Source organism: Choloepus didactylus, chromosome 9, assembly GCF_015220235.1.
Source record: "Choloepus didactylus isolate mChoDid1 chromosome 9, mChoDid1.pri, whole genome shotgun sequence".
Lineage (NCBI taxonomy): Eukaryota > Metazoa > Chordata > Mammalia > Pilosa > Megalonychidae > Choloepus > Choloepus didactylus.
In genome coordinates, this window is record NC_051315.1 from 40,348,525 (window position 1) to 40,365,409 (window position 16,885).

General features: G+C 36.0%; 1 protein-coding gene across 4 annotated transcripts in view; it reads right to left on the minus strand.

Annotated features, from left to right (window-relative positions):
• STAM2 (signal transducing adaptor molecule 2) overlaps positions 1–16,885 on the minus strand; it is a 68,665-nt gene that overhangs the window by 43,171 nt on the left and 8,609 nt on the right. For all 4 annotated transcript variants that reach the window (XM_037850523.1, XM_037850524.1, XM_037850525.1 and 1 more), the window contains exons 2-4: positions 1,565–1,649; positions 528–603; positions 322–420 (exon numbers count right to left, since the gene is read on the minus strand). In XM_037850523.1, the coding sequence (XP_037706451.1) occupies positions 322–420; positions 528–603; positions 1,565–1,649 (260 nt within the window). The remainder of the gene's footprint in view (positions 1–321; positions 421–527; positions 604–1,564; positions 1,650–16,885) is intronic.

Genomic DNA, 16,885 nt, shown 5'->3' on the forward strand with positions numbered 1-16,885 from the left:
GAATGATAAGAGAACCTAACTTCCATTGGTTGTTAAGACCATTAAACAAGACAGTTCATGTAAAATGCTTAAAGCAGTGTCTGCTTACTAGTCCTCAATAAATATTAGCTATTATCAACGGTATAGCTTTGGGGAGGAAAACAGTTTTTGGTGCTACAAACAAAAACCATCAAATTGCAGAAAAGGAATTTTATTCCATTTCAAATTTATCTAAAATTGTTTTTCTAGTGCAACTTTATTAATGCTATATATAGTTAAATGATACACAGTATGTGTATATATATTTTAATGATTTAAATTTCTTCTCTTTTTAAAATTTACCTTATTTTTTATGACAGCACGCACTTCTGTTGCAAAATCACGGGAACATACTTCTAAATGAAATATCTTTCCACAGTTTGCCACACAAGCCCCAAGAAGCTATTAATTAAAATAAAAATATACAAATGTTGAAAAGTTATCTTACTTAAATTACCGAAATACACATTTAAAATTTGTGTCAATGAATAAACATGACTTGTACTTACAGTTAAGGCCTGTAGCGCAATGTGAGGAACCTTATGATTTACTCTTTTCATTATGGCTTTTAAGCAATCTTTCGCTCTAAGAAAAAAGTAGAGAAAGTTAAGTATTTATTCAGAATATCAATTCAAACACTAAAAATATAAGGTAACAACTTTAAAAATAAAATCCTGGAAATTTCACTTTGTTAAAGGAATAAATCTATAAAACGATTTTATACAATCTTTTGCTTAGAGACTTGGAGAATGAATGAATAGATAAATTAGACAGATTAGATAGATAAATAGATAGGTAAATAGCTAGCTAGTTAGCTTGTTACAAAGTTTGCATGTTCCAAAATCAAGAGACAAATTATTTCACAAAGGTTCAGGAAATACAAGAGAATTTATCATATAAACTATCTTTTAATTTCTTTAAGACAGACTTGGTTTCAGACAGAAAATTCTTATCTTGAAGAAAAATTAGCAAGATATATAGTCTTGAAAGGTTCGAGTATAAACATAGGTGAATGCACTTTGAAAAGCTGTAATATGTTAAAACAAATGTTTTTATCATTCTTCTAAACTTTTACCATATAATCAGCACAGCTTCAATACTGTGCCCCCAAAAAGAGAAACTCTTTTTTATGTTTACTTTTGTCATTATTATAGTACCTATTGTAATTATATTTATCTGTTCATTATTGAAAGGTGTTATCATTATATTGCCTATTACATTATATTATAATATTTATCCACGTCACTATTAAATGGCTCCTATACATGTCTAAGTCATGAGGGAATTCCCTAAATAACTTGTCTATTCACTGTGTCAAAGCTTTAATTATTTGTTAATATATCTCTATCTTAGGTTTTCAGTTGAATTCCTTTCTACTTGTTCTTTCAGGATAATGTTTATCTCATAATTCAGGCCTCCACACTCTCTTTACTTTTATCCTCCCAAAATAAACAGTAAAGTCCCATTTTCTTTGCAATGCTGCATCAGGAGGAGACACAGGTTATCAGGCTTCTAGATACTCAATGGGCAACAATGGTCTTCTTACCCATTAGGAGTGCTTCCAACCTTGTCACATATGTCCATAATAAGACCCCAATCTTCTGAAGTGTTGTACGCATTCGTGGCCTTTTCTATAAGATATTAGCATAGGCAAAAATTAGGACACATCATACATAACACTAAAATACCCATAAAGGCACAAGAGTAAGAAGACCTACCCTTCCTCTTGCCAAATATGTAAGAACCATGGAAAAAGTTCAGAAGATAGAGTACTTCTACTAATTTTAATTTTAAATTGTCTATTTAAATGTTCTGAGGTATACCAATAAAACACTGTCTAAATAGTTAAATACTACATAAATTATAAATCATCAATAATCCTATCAGATTCAAATCAGAAGAAAGCCCTGGGAAAAAATGTATCATCATATAAGGAAACATGAATTAAACTGTTCATTGAAACATTTTTTTTTTAGTCTATACCTGTTTATTGTTGTAACATCTTGTTTTGAACATCAAACATGCACCAAAATATGAGTCACTTATCTCAAGACAACTATCTTTAACATAACTAAGAGTATTGTCTTGATTGAAGCATTGTTTTTAATAAGCAAAAAAAGCATTCTCCCCGTTCTCAACAGGAAAATGGATTAATAAAATACAGTAAATTCATGAAATGGAATGTAAAAATGAGTTATACAGAATTAAAAGCACAAAAATGGATAAACTTCAATACAATGATATATTTTGGCTTATAATGCTAACAGCAAAAGAATACATAATGATCACATGAACTTTTTTTTAACAGCTTTACTGAGATAAAATTCACATTCCATAAAATTCACCTGTATTAAAGTGTACAATTCAATGCTTTTAGTATACTCACAGAGTTGTGCAACTATCACCACTAATTTTAAAACATTTTCATCACCCCAAAAAGAAACCCCCATTTTCCACATTTGTCCTCAGCAACCACTATTCTACTTTCTGTCTGAACAGATTTGCCTATTCTGGACATTTTATATAAATGGAATCATACAATATGTAGCCTTTTGTGACTGGCATCTTTCACTTAGCATAAGGTTTTCAAGGTTCATCAATGTTGTAGCATGTATCAGCACTTCATTTATTTTACAGCTGTATTGCTGTACCACATTTCATTTACATCCATTCATTATGTAACTTCAGCTGTTTCCAGTTTTTGGCTAATATGAATAATGCAATGCTGCCATAAACACTGTGTACAAGTTTCTGTGTAGAGGTATGTCTTTATTTCTTTTGGGTGTATACCTAGGAGAATTCTAGCTGGGTTATATGGTAACTTTATTTTTAACTTTTTGAGGAACTGGCCAACAGTTCCCCAAAGGGGCTGTAGCATTTTTACATTTCCACCAGCAATATGAGACCTTCACCTAAAATTTTAAAATATTTTAAATATTTAAAAATACACTATATTGCTTATGAGTAAACACATATGTAATAAAAGTACTAACGTATGAATCAGAATGATAAGCATCAAACTGGAAGTGAGGAAGATCAGAAAGGGGAATACAGGGTCTTAACTGTATTTATATTTTGCTTAAGTTGTACTGTGGGTACCCAGAAGCTCTTTATTTTATTCTCAACATCTTTTGTGATCTGAAATATTTCATAATCAAAATAAAAATTAAAAATAAAAATAATCAGAATATGATGACTGAATTATGTATGTAGTACCTTCACTCTACTATATTAACTTTTAAAAAATTTTAAAATCAAGATACACTTTTTTTTCCTGCTAGTACAGAGGAGTGAAAATATAAAAACTAACACTTTAGAAACATTTTATGTCTTTTCTCCCAATTTAATAAATACAATCTATATTATAGTGTGATGAAATGACAAGTCAGAGATTTTAGAAAAGTAATTTATCTTTGCCTACCATAAGTTCTAGAATCAGGCATAAAGCTATATGGGTAGATACGTATTTACTCGGGCATAGCTTATTTTCTTGTACAAAAGAAAACTAATTCTTCTACATGGCAAGTCACAACAGGCTATAAAATTTCTTAATTGCATACCTAATACATTTCAATGAATTACAAAGTACAGCAAGAAAAAAAAATTTTAAAAGAAAAATACCTAATTCTATCAACCTCTTTTAAAATCATGATGCATGTCTTTCTGGACTTTCTTTACATGTATATGAAAAAATAAAATATATGTAAAACTAAATAGGATTATAGGTACGAAGTCTCCAAAGAGTACACCCCAAAAATAGCCTCTTCCCTGCCTGAGCTCTAAACAAGTTGGGAAACAAAGCAAATAGTAAAATATCACTATCGCTACTACTAGAAGCTTTAGGTATACTGGCCAAAGGGGCTTGCTAATAGTGAACCCCAAAAGTGGGTAACCTTCAGCCACTCATTCCCAGGTAGCATTAGAGGCAGGCCTCTTCCTGCAGGGATAAGCCCCTGAACAACTTATTCCATGGAGAAATAGATGAGAAATCACTCAATGGCTATGGAAAGCTTAGTAGCCAGCTCCAACATGGAAGAAGAGCTTAATCTGGGCAGTTATACTTCCAAATTTACCAATCAGGTAAGTCATTACACCAGGGTTGGAGTCATTTATGGAACAGAAGCAGACCCAGGGTGGCACTAATGGAACTCACTTCTCAGGAAGGAAACCTCACGGGTGGAGAAAAAGTATTCCGTACTATTCTTGTTATCATACTAAACATTATCATTTCCTAACCTGGTCACATCATAAAAACATCTCTCCATGTTCACAGACATCTATGTCAATATTTTTAATAACTACTATGTTTCAATACATACAGAGTGGCTACAAATTCCATATACAAGGTAGTGAAAAGTTACCAACTAACTCTGGTTTTAAACCCAACCATAAGTATTCAGTCTGTCTTCTTTCTTATACTCACTTGGTATTGTTCATATTGATGCCATAAGTAGAATAAATATTAAAATAATTCAAAGAGGTCAGGCCTTTCTGCTGTTTCATAACATGAACTTTTTTTATTTATCTGTTTTATTGTCTGTCTCTGCTGCCACCTCTCCCTCTTCTCCCTACCACCAGAATGAAAGTAAGCTCTATTATGGCAGGAATTTTTGTTTTGTTCACCATTATTATATTTCCAGTTCACAGAACAGTGTTTTGAGACACAAAGGAGGTGCTCAATAAATATTTTTTGAATGACTGAATGGAATGATGGTAGTTGCTGCCCCAGATCCTATCACCCTGGTTCAGTGTTTGTTATGTGGGGAACAACAGCAGAGTTTTTTGTTTTTTTTTTTAATTTAATTTATTTTATTTTATTTTGAAATAAATTCAAAGTTATAGGAACAGTTGCAAAAACAATACTAACCCCATACAAAGAATTCCATCATACCCTGACCCCCTCCCCCGATAGCTCAATCCACCAACCTTAACATGTTGTCACATCGCTATTTCTTTCCCTCCCTCCCTCCCTATCATCCATCATCTATTGCTCTGTCTTCTGAACATATGAGAGTTAGCTGCACACATCCTTGAACATACACTATAATTCACGTATACACTTCCCATGAACAAGAACATTCTTTTATGCAATCCCATTAAGCGCAGCTAAGAAGTACAACAGGTTCAACAATGATACAAAGCTTACATTCTATATTTCCTTTACCTTATGTCTCAACTGTGTCCCTTGGAGCCACCTGTCCTCTATCCTCTAATTCCATCCAAGTTCATCCTTGGCATTCAATCATCTATTTAGGTTTTTTTTTTTTTTTTTTTTTTTTTTAGTTGTGGGAACCTATATACAGCCTAAATCTTCCCATTCCACCCCCTCCCTAGCCTTCCATTAGTGGGATTAATCGTCTTTAGAATGCTGTAATGCTCTTTCCCATCATCCATTACTAGAAATTTCCCTTCACCTCAAACAGCAACTCCACCCTCATTTCTTAACTCCCCATTACTCCTTCCCCCATTTCTCTTAACTCAAACTCTACAATTCATCTCTATGGTTACATTCTCCGATAGTTTCTTTGTGTTTGCTGTGGGAGTTAAAATTAACCTCTTAAATCCATATCAATCTTGTTTTTCTTTGATACCACCTTCACTTCAATAGGACACATAAACTATGTTCCTATACTCCTCCATTCCCCTACCTTTATATAGTTGTCTAAAATTACATATTTTACATTGAGTTCAAAACCACTGATTTGTCATTAGGGTTTGTGTAATTTATATCATGTAGGAAGTAAATATTGGAGTTAAAGTTCAAAAATTATTGACTTCTATTTGTTTTCCATTGTGGCCAAAGAACGTGCCCTGAGTATATTCAATTTTTTTTTTTTTTTTTTTAATTTCTTGAGGCTTGTTTTATGTCCCAGCTTATGTTCCCTTCTGGAGAAAGATCCGTGATCGCTAGAGAAAAATGAGTGTCCTGGTGCTTTGGGATATAAGGTACTATATATTTCTGTTAAAATTCTCTATATCTCTTTCTTCTTTCTGTTGTTTCTCTGTCGGTAGGGTTCCCTTTAGAATCTGAAGTAGGACAGGTCTTTTATTGGCAAAGTCTCTCAGGATTTGTCTGAAAATTTTAAGCTCTCCCTCAAATCTGAAGGAGAGTTTTGCTGGATAAAGTATTCTTGGTTGGAAATTTTTCTCTCTTAGTATTTTAAATATGTCATGTCACTGCCTCTCATCTCCATGGTGGCCGCTGAGTAGTCACAACTTAGTCTTATGTTGTTTCCTTTGTATGTGGTGAATTGCTTTTCTCTTGCTGCTTTCAGAACTTGCTCCTTCTCTTCAGTATTTGAGAGTCTGATCAGAATATGTCTCAGAGTGGGTTTATTTGGATTTATTCTATTTGGAGTTCGCTGGGCATTTATGTTTTGTGTATTTATATTGTGTTTTATCTATCGTTTCCCTGAGATCCATTTTGATTTTTTTTTTTTTCCATTCTTTCTTTTGTCCTTTCATTTTCTGTCCTGTGGACTTCTAGGACACTGACATGTTGTTCAGCTTCCTCTAGTCTTGTATTGTGATTATCCAGAGTCTTTTTAATTTGGCCAACAGTTTCTTTTATTTCCATAAGATCTTCTATTTTTTTATTTAGCCTTGCTATGTCTTCTTTATGCTCTTCTAGGGTCTTCTTTATGTCGCTTATATCCTGGGCCATGGTCTTCTTGATGTCCTTTAAATCCTTTGCCATGCTTTCGTTCCTCGATTGTGTTTCTTTAATTAATTCTGCGAGGAACTTTGTTTCTTCAGATAACTTGATTTGTGTGTTTGGAGTTGGATTCTCCATATCATCTGGTTTTATCATATGCACCGAGATTTTCTGTTGTTTTTGGCCTCTTGGCATTTGCTCTGCTTGACAGGATTCTTTTAATTTGTAAAAAGAAACCTATCTAATTTTTCAGAAACACTGTTTGGTGACATACACTTTCTCTAACTAACCAGCAGATGGCATCTGTGAGTCACCTACACCTCTCAAGTCAGTTCTCCGCTTGTCCCCGCTGTGAGTGGGGAAATGATTCTTGTGGGGTCCAGCCAGAGAACTCAGCCTGGGTGTGTTGCTGGAGCTGTCCGCCTTGAATGCGGGGTGCTTGTACGGGTGGTCAGGGAGGAAGGACAGCTTCAATATTCAAATCCCCCCGGTTCCTGGAGATTCAAGGCCGCCGCAAGAGACCAAGACTTCATTTCATTTCAGCCCCAGCCCCTGCCCCTCTCTCTCGATGTCTCACAAACCAGCAGACTTGGTGTAGTGTCTCTGGGATCTCCGAGCAGGTCCCCCTGCCCAGGCGTGCTCCTCCAGGACCACCGCTGAGAAAATGCCGCGCTACGTTATCAGCACGTGCCATCCCTCAAGGGAAGCCCCGGGCCGCTGGGCCGAGCCGGCTTGCTTTCAGCCTTATGCAAAAATGGCCAAATGGGGCATCTCCACACCCTCCTCCTCACACAGTTCCTCCTTCCCAGCTCCAGGACAACTGGCGGGGCTCTGGGCTGTGGGCACGGCCCCAGACAGGGGTTTATCCAGCCCTCCCGGGAGCGAGCTGCTGGCTGCCGGGATTCTTTCGGCTTCTGGCTCTCCGCTCCGTTCCCCCCGGCCCCAGGGAAATCATAGCAGAGTTTTTGAATATATGAACTAAAAGAGCTTTAACTATGATAACCAATGTGGCCATAGTGAAGTCTTTGCAAAGGCCTGGATAAGCTGGAGCTGCACTGCTGAGCACACAAACGTCCAAGGGACTACACAAGATCAAAATTCAATAGCAACACCTCGTGGCAACAAAAGGCAACAGCAGTAGTCAGCTTGTAAGGTTCGTTTGCTGCTTATTTCCTGAACAGTAACACTATCTTTGGTAATTCTCATCTGGAAGACCAGGAAAGTGGGGGAACAGAATGCTTCAAGAGGGAGGCGAGGTACTTCTTAATATAGGTCATTACTTTTACATCCTGAGTTTGAAAAGCAAATCATACATACTACATATGACTTGAGAGCTTCAGGCTCACCCTTTCTCTTTGCTTATGATGTGGTTGTTTTGTATTTGGGTTTTTGGTGGGTTTTTTTTCCCCCCCGCTATGACAGAATCTACCATTCTTCCTTTTTATGGTATTACTTAGTATATGTTTAGAACTACCTGAAGTTCAGATATTCATACTTATTCTCTCTGGTATGTATATTATTTTTCTTTTACATGTAAAATTTTAGTCTATCTGGAATTTCATTTGGCACATGGTGTGAAGCAGGAGAATACAGGAGAATATTTACACAAATTATTTGTCAGTGGTTCCAACATTTCCTCACTGATGTGAGAAGCTGGCTTTATCAATTACTAAATTTTGTGAGTACAAATTCACACACACACACAAAGTTGGATCTGTTTTTGGACCATCTAATGACCTGCTCTTCTTGCTTAAACTCAATTTCTAATGATATTTTTTTAAATTTTGGCCATGCAATGTACAATTAAATGTGAAGGCTACTCAATATCCCCAAAAGTTTTTCAACAATTTCAAAAATATCTAAACAGCATATTTTTACTTGATTTACTTTTCATGGAAAATGGAAAAATCCTGATTTGAATACCCTATCCAGCATATTTTACTCTTTACAAATACAGGACTCACAATTACACTTTTTAAAAAAGTATAAAATCTGAAGACTTTATAACAGCCTGCCAAAAAGGATCTCAGTTTTCAAGTGAACTAACTAACAGTTAAATTATGGACTTAGAAGTATTTTAAACTCCTGGAAAATTTTAAATATTATAATTAAGAAAACATTCTTTTATAGCATGTCACTTTGCCCAGTGTCAGGGCCATTATCTCACATTATCCTGTGTCAAATGCATACAGGGGAGAGTGTTAAAAGAGCCCTCCTAGAGAATAAATGCTAAATTTCCAGGATTTGGTGGGTGTAAGTCATAACATTTCATCACCAGGTGTTGATTACTATACATAGAGAACCTCAAATACATTTGCTATGATTCTAACAATATCATAAAGAATCATTCTATCAATACAAGGAACAAAAGTCTCCCCCTCTGCACAATCCATTATGTTCAAAATACAGCTTTAAAAAGAATCCAAGCATATCTATAAAACTTTTAATAAAATATGCTCTATCAGTAATTTTAAAAATTTAACTATATAAAACAAGAATATTTCAAAGAGGTCTTTTAAAGCTCCTCCTCCAATGTTTGGAAATAAACACTCATGAATGGTCTTCTGCTTCCAACCACAACAGAGTATCTGGTGCCAGACTTGCTACCCTTACTGAAAACAACTATACGACAGGCCAAAATATGAGGCAACTGTTTTCAGGAAATGAGTAACAGGCAGTGCAGGTCTGACATTTTTGAGGGAAGGGAAATATGAAGTGAGCCCTGCGATGGCCCCAGCTTTCTGCCTGTCCTTTCCTGTCATAGCACAAGGAAGACTAGCCCAAGTAGAGCAGCTGAGAGACAGAAACCAGATTTCTGAGTATAGGGATTTACTGCGGGTCCCGGTCAAAGAGCCACAGGGTGAGGCTCAGAGTAGATGAAAGGAGGTCATTTATTATGATGAAAGGTCATGCAGTGTTGGCAATCTTTAGAGTTCCCAACCAGTCAGTGGAAACACCCTGATGAATACGTCATGCATTCAGTTGATTCCTCAAAAAGGACTTACCTTAGGAGCAATGGCCCACTCCCAGAATTTAGTTCAAAACTGCAACAGACCTGTCTTCATGAAGTCTAAACCAAGTCTGACAAAACCTAAAAGATCCTCCAACAATATAACTACATCCCAAAACTAAACTCAACAGCCTTTAAAGGAAGATAACACAATCTAGCCTCCCTACAAAGAATAATTCACAATGTCTGGCTTAAAATTTTAAAAAAATTCCTAGTATGCAAAGAAAAGTGACTCACAATCAAGATAAAAGGAGTCAATAAAAACAGGTGTTAACATGACCCATATATAAGAATTAGCAAAAAGTACTTTAATCAGTTTTTTTTTTCAAGAACTTAAAGGAGAAGATGGTCATAAATGAACAGACGGAGAACTCAGTAGAGAAATGGAAAGTATACAAAATGGAATTTCTAGAACTGAAAAATTCACTGAATTGGCTTAAAAACAGATTGAAGATGGCAGAAATAGGTTTAGTACGATGATGACAGATCAGATTTTTCTTTTAATTCAGTTTTATTGAGACATACTCACACACCACACAATCACCCATGGTGCACAATCAACTGCTCACAGCACCATCATATAGTTGTGCATCCATCACCCCAATCAACCTCTGAACACTTTCCCTACACCAGAAAGAATAAAAATAAGAATAAAAAACAAAAGCAAAAAAGAACACCTAAATCATCTCCCCCATCTCACCATATTTTTCATTTAGTTTTTGTCCCCATTTTTCCACTCATCCATCCACACACTGGCCAAAGGGAGGGTGAGGCACAAGGTCCCCACAACCACACCATCACCCATGCAAGCTACAACAATCGTCCCCAACAATCACAGCCACCGGACTGCAGTTTGATAGTTTCAGGTACTTCCTTCTAGCCATTCCAATACACCAAAACCTAAAAAGGGTTATCTATATAGTGCATAAGAATGCCCACCAGAGTGACCTTTCAACTCCATTTGAAATCTCTCAGCTTCTGAAACTTTATCTTGCTTCACTTCGCTTCCCCTTTTTGGTCAAAAAGATTTTCTCAATCCCAAGATGCTGGGTCCAGGAGTCATATCCTGCACTGCCAGGGAGACTCACACCCCTGGGAGTCAGGTTCCACGTAGTGGGGAGGGCAGTGAATTCACCTGCTGAGTTGGGTTAGCTAGAAAAAGAGGACCATATCTGAGCAACAAAGAGGCACTAGGGGGAAGACTCTCAGGCACAACCAGAAGTAGGCTTAGCCTCTCCCCTGCAGGAACAAGCTTCATAAGAGCAAGCCCAAAGATTGAGGGCTCGGCACACCAAATTGTCAGTTCTCAATGTTTGTGAAAGTATCAGTAATAACCCAGGTGGGGACATCCAATACCTCCATACTTTCCCCAGCTCCTCAGGGGGACCCTGCATATATATTTTTATTCTCTGCCAAAATCATCCTGGGATGTATAGCTACTTCACACTAACCTGTACAAACCCACCAGATCTCACCCCCTATTCAAAGTTCCATGCACCAAGACAGGTCAGATTTTAAGAACAGAAAGAAAGGAAGATCGAAAAACCTAAATAGAATCTCAATATATTAGTGTTTCTATTGCCATATAACAAATTGCTACAGAATTAGAGGTTTAAAACAACACCTATTATTTATTCATATTTCTGTAGTTCAAAATCCAAGCAGCCTCAGCTAGGTTTTATTTTCAGAGTAGAACAAGCTTGAAATTAAGGTGTCAGCTGGGCTAGACTCTTATCTGGAGGTTTGGGGAAAGAATACACATCCAACTCATTCAGACTGTTAGAATTCAGTTCCTTGATGATGTTTCCTTGCCAGCATCAGCTGATAGCCACTCTACCATACTTTCTATAGTCTGCCTGCATTCCTTATCACATGACCCCCTCAATTTTTAAGTCAGCAACAGTGTGTTGCATACCTTCAATCTCTCCAATTTTTTCCTCCTGCTTCCAGTCAAAGAAAGCTTTTAAGTATTCACGTGATTACTCTGGACCCACCCAGCTACTCCAGAGAAATCACCCTGTTTTAATCTCCACTGTGCTATATAACAACATAACATAATCATGACAGTGACACTTATCATATTCACAGGCTCCAGGGATTAGAGTGAGACATCCTTGGGGGGTCATTTTAGAAATTTGATGGTAGTAATTAAATTTATGGTATTACAGTCTTCGCTTTGCACCGCAGTATGAGACCATAGAAATTACCATGTAAGTTGAAGCCATGCAAAGTGATCTGAATAATCAATGAGAATAATTGTTCCACGACTGTGGTGGTCAATTTCATGTGTCACTTGGCTAGGTTATAGTGTCCAGTTGTTTGGCTGGTCTGTCACTGTGAGGGTATTTCACAGATGAACCTGTATCTGTAAAGAGCTGATTACATCTATGGCTGATTGCATCTACAATCAAAAAGGAGACTGACCTCAGCTACATGGGGAGTCTCCTCATATAATCAGTTGGAGGTCTTAAAAATCAGAACTAAGGATTTCAAATATCAGAGAGGAGAATTTCTGCCTCTACTTCAGCCAACCAGCTTCCTCTGTTGAATTCAACTTCACCTTTACTGGAGTTCCATCTTATGGCCTTCTCTGCAGAGTTCATACTTGCCAGACTTCAGAATCACCTTATCACCTTTATTGGAATTTCCAACTTATGGAATTCAAACTTGCCAGGCACTAAGACTGCGTGAAGTAATTCTTATTTCATATATATATACTTAGGTGTGTTTCTCTGGAAAACCCTAATTCAGTGACCTTTAACATTAAGGTCTTACCTGTCAGTTGTAAGTGTATAAGAAAATGGAAAAAAAAAAAAAAAAGTAAAATGAATTTTATGTAGTAAAATGTAACTTTAAAAACACCGAGAGTTAAAGAGTTTTATGCCTTTGTTAAAAACATATCAAGAGCAATTTGAACAGTAGTTGCCTTCTCATCATACAACTTGCAATACAGAATGAGAATCTTTTCTATGCCTTGGCAAATATTCATACTACTTTCTAAGACTGGATCAGGTTCCAATATTTTTTCCTTTTTGCTTTCAGTGTCATGAAATATCTCCAAGAGTTTCTTTTTTTTTTTTTAAGGCAATTTTACTGAGATATATTCACACACCATACAATCCATCCAAGGAGTACAATCAATAGCTCACAGTATCACCACGTAACTGTGCATTCCTCACCACTATCAACTTTAGAACATTGTTTCATTACTCCAAAAAAAAGAAAAAAATAAATAAAAATAAAAAAGAACACCCAAAGCATCCCATACCTCTTATCCCTTCCCATTATTTACTTATTTATTTACTGTCTTTATTTTATTACTCATCTGCCTATACACTGGATAAAGGGAGCATAAGTCACAATGTTTTCAAAATCAAATGGTCACCCCATAAAAGCTATATAGTTATACTATCATCAAGAATCAAGGCTACTAAAAAGAAATATCTATATAATGCATAAGAATAACCTCTAGAATGATCTCTCAACTCTATTTTAATTCTTTAGCCTCTGAAACTTTATTTTGTTCCATTTCTTTTCCCCCTTTTGGTCAAGAAGGCATTCTCAATCCCATGATGCCAGAGCCAGTTCATTCCTGGGAGTCATGTCCCACATTGCCAGGGAGATTTATAGCCCTGGGAGTCAATGTCTCATGTTGGGGGGAGGTTAGTGAGTTTATTTGCAGAGTTGGCTTAGAGAGAGAGGCCATATCTGAACAACAAAAGAGGTTTTCTGTGGGTGACTCTTAGGCATACTCTTAGATAGGCTTGCTTCTCCTTTACAGGAATAAGTTTCATAAGAGCAAGCCCCAAGATCGAGGGCTTGGCTTATTAAATTGGGAGTTCCTAATGCTTGAGAGTATATCCACAGTTCCCCAGGTGGGGAAGTTTAATACCTCCACATTTTCCCCCAGTCCCTCAAAGGGACTTTGCAAATACGTTTTTATTTTCTGCCCCCAAATACTCCAGAAAGTATCAGAGTATTACATTAACCTGTTCAGAATAACAGGATCTCATTCCTTATTCTAGGCTCCATGTAATTATGTTGTTTAAGTAAACTAACCATACAGGATAAATTAGGTAGTGTGCTACAGAAAATGTAAATTTTGTACCAAATAAGTATCTCTTCCTTTGGTCTCACACAGAAGTTGAAGTTTTAAAATACAGTCAATATCATCCTTTACACTGTCTTATGATTTACTTTAGTCCTAACCAAGACCATTTCATTCATATCTCTAATTGAAGTCTGTTCTCTTTTTTAGCTTCTTTAATAGTTGCTGTATGGAATAATGCTACCTATCAGAGCTACAGAACTGTATCTCTGGGTTTCAGGTGTCACTCAGATACCCAAAGTCCTACGGAGCTACCAGGCTATGTCCAAAGAGCTCAGCATCCCAGAATTTAGAAATAACCGTTAAAATTCAGGAAAAGATGGAACTACTGTTAAAAGCTTACAATCTAGGGACCTTTACAATGAACCTTATTGAACATTCTGTATTCCTAAATCGACTGCCCACTCTCTGCCCATGTTCTATCCCCTGGTAACCTGTGCTCTCAAATTCAATTTTCAGCATTTGCTCATCATAGTTAGTTTATATTAATGAGACAAATACAATATTTGTCCCTTCATTTCTGGCTTATTTCACTCAACATAATGTCCTCAAGGTTCATTCACCTAGTTGCATGCCTCACAACTTCATTTCTTCTTGCAGCCACTCAATATTCCATTGTATGCATACATCACAGTTCGGGCCCTTCGGTTCATCAGTTAATGTACCCTTAGGCCACCTCCATCCCTTGCAAATCGTGAATAATGCTGCCATAAACACCAAAATGCAAATGTCTATTCATGTCTCTACTATCAGTTCTTCCAAGCATATACCTAATAACGGGGTTGCAGGATCATATGACACCCTATCCTCAGCTTCCTTTGGGACCATCACACTGCCATCCAGAGGGGCTGCACCATTCTACCTCCCTACCAACAGTGAATGGGTATTTATCTCTCTCCACATCTTCTCAGTACTTGTACCTTTGTGTTTATTTTTTAAACAGTTTAATTCACACCCCCTACAATCCATCCTAAGTGAACAATCAATGGCTCCCTGTATAATCACATAGTTACGCATTCACCACCACAATCTATATGATAACATTTCCATTTTCCAAAAGTTTTTTTTAATGTGAAGTTGTTTTGCTGGTGTCACTTCCTCTGAAATATCTTCATCGTTTTTGTCACAATTACTTCACTTATGTGGATAAGTTATTGCCTTCACCAAGCTCCTCTGGATACATATTTAAGAATCTCAAAAAGCAGCAATGTCAGCATCCCCATCAGCACAGTCAGCTGTGTCTTCTCTAATTCCATTTATGCTCAATTTGAATTTCACTTCCTGCGTTAGCACTTTTTATTTCTTTGCTATGCTTTCTTCTTTTTTGGCCAATTCCCTCTTTCAGCTACCCATTTTTGTAAATATCATGTGGGTTAATCACTGGGAGACAAGGAGGTAACAACTCAATCACAGATGCACAGTGACCAATCCCTGACAGACTTGAAAAAGTGACTGGTCAACCATCATGACAGGCATCCGTTAATATATACAGATCTGCAAACTGAAAAGCTAGCAGAGAACTTTAATATACCATGGTAACTGAAATCTGAACTGTGTTGTTGGGAAATTAGTGTTACCAAACAAAATGTGGTAACTCAATTTGTGCACTCGAACTATGCAAAGCCAGTACCATCTATACATTAAAGCAGAGTTTAAATCTTTTTTCAAATGTTCAAGGAGCAAAAAAACTGGAAACAATCTAGGACAATACATGCAGCACATTCTTTGAATGCAATGTATTTTTATTAGAACAAATTAGTATAACCAATCTAATGGAAATTAATAATCAGGACACTGATATAATTAAGACTATAACAGGAGATAACATAAAAATTTATTATAATTACAATACTACATATCAATATTTTTGGACATAACTAAAGCAATGCTTAGATCTTAGAAGAGAAATTGCTTTTCATTTATTAATAAGCTAAAATAAATAACTATTTTTATGTCTTAGAATTGTAGTAAAAGACAGGAGAAAACTGGCCAAAAGAAGTTGTTTTTTTTTTTCCAAAAGCAGAATATGAAAAGTAAGTGAATAAGTAGAATTCATTGTGATATCTGACAGAACACCACAGCTGATAGTTTCTACTAAAGATACAAAAATATTCTTTTTTTTGACCAATTCATCACAAATTGAATAGCTATTTAAAAACATGGGAAAGCCAATGTGTTCTACTTTGTGAATAAATCATACATGTTTACACTATTAAAATAATTAAATATAATTGTTAAATGCAAGATATAAAGATGTAATACATATGTTATATATAGATTAAAGTATTTAAGTACCCAATAACTCAACCTGATAGATTATAAATATTTCCCTTCCTTCTCTGTCACCAATGACAATACCATATTTAGCATTCTACAGTATATGGCTTAATGTGTATGTTCTTATTTAATCCTCCTCTCATTTAAAGTATCAATTTGTATAGGTAGATTTTTACTGATGCAAATCTTCAGATTACTCTGGGGAAAGCAGTAATATAAAGCCTGCTTTAAAGTACACTGTGTGTACACTGTGTGTAGCTTTAATTATTGAAAGACAGATAACAGTTTGATTAAATAATAGCCTTGAAGTAATAGAAATTAAGTAATAGCCTTGAGGCATTTTACATATGCTAAATCATTTACTTCTCAATACAATGAAGTAAGGGTCAGCATTTTACTCTGAGACACAGAAAATAACTAGCACAAGGTCATACAGCTATTAAGTAGTAAAACATGAATTTCAATCTGGGCAATTTGGCTCTACGTATATGCTCTAAATTTAAACCACTATATTAAGCTACCTCTTGAGTGCAATTTTTATTCAAAACTGCTAAATTAAGTCTTCCCAACAAGTTTTAGTTTTCCTATGTATGAACACATTAACCACACAAATTCAAGTTCAACTCTTGTTCATATGGAAAGGATCAGGCAAAATGCAATGTTTACTTACTAAATCCTCTAATAATACAATACATTTAAGGACTTGTCTGCTCTAAAAACCTAATTATAGAATGGTGGAGTATAGAACAGTGATCACTAATCTATTTTTTTCATTTTACATGTCACCACCAACATTTTTGGGGGGCTGGAGGGAATT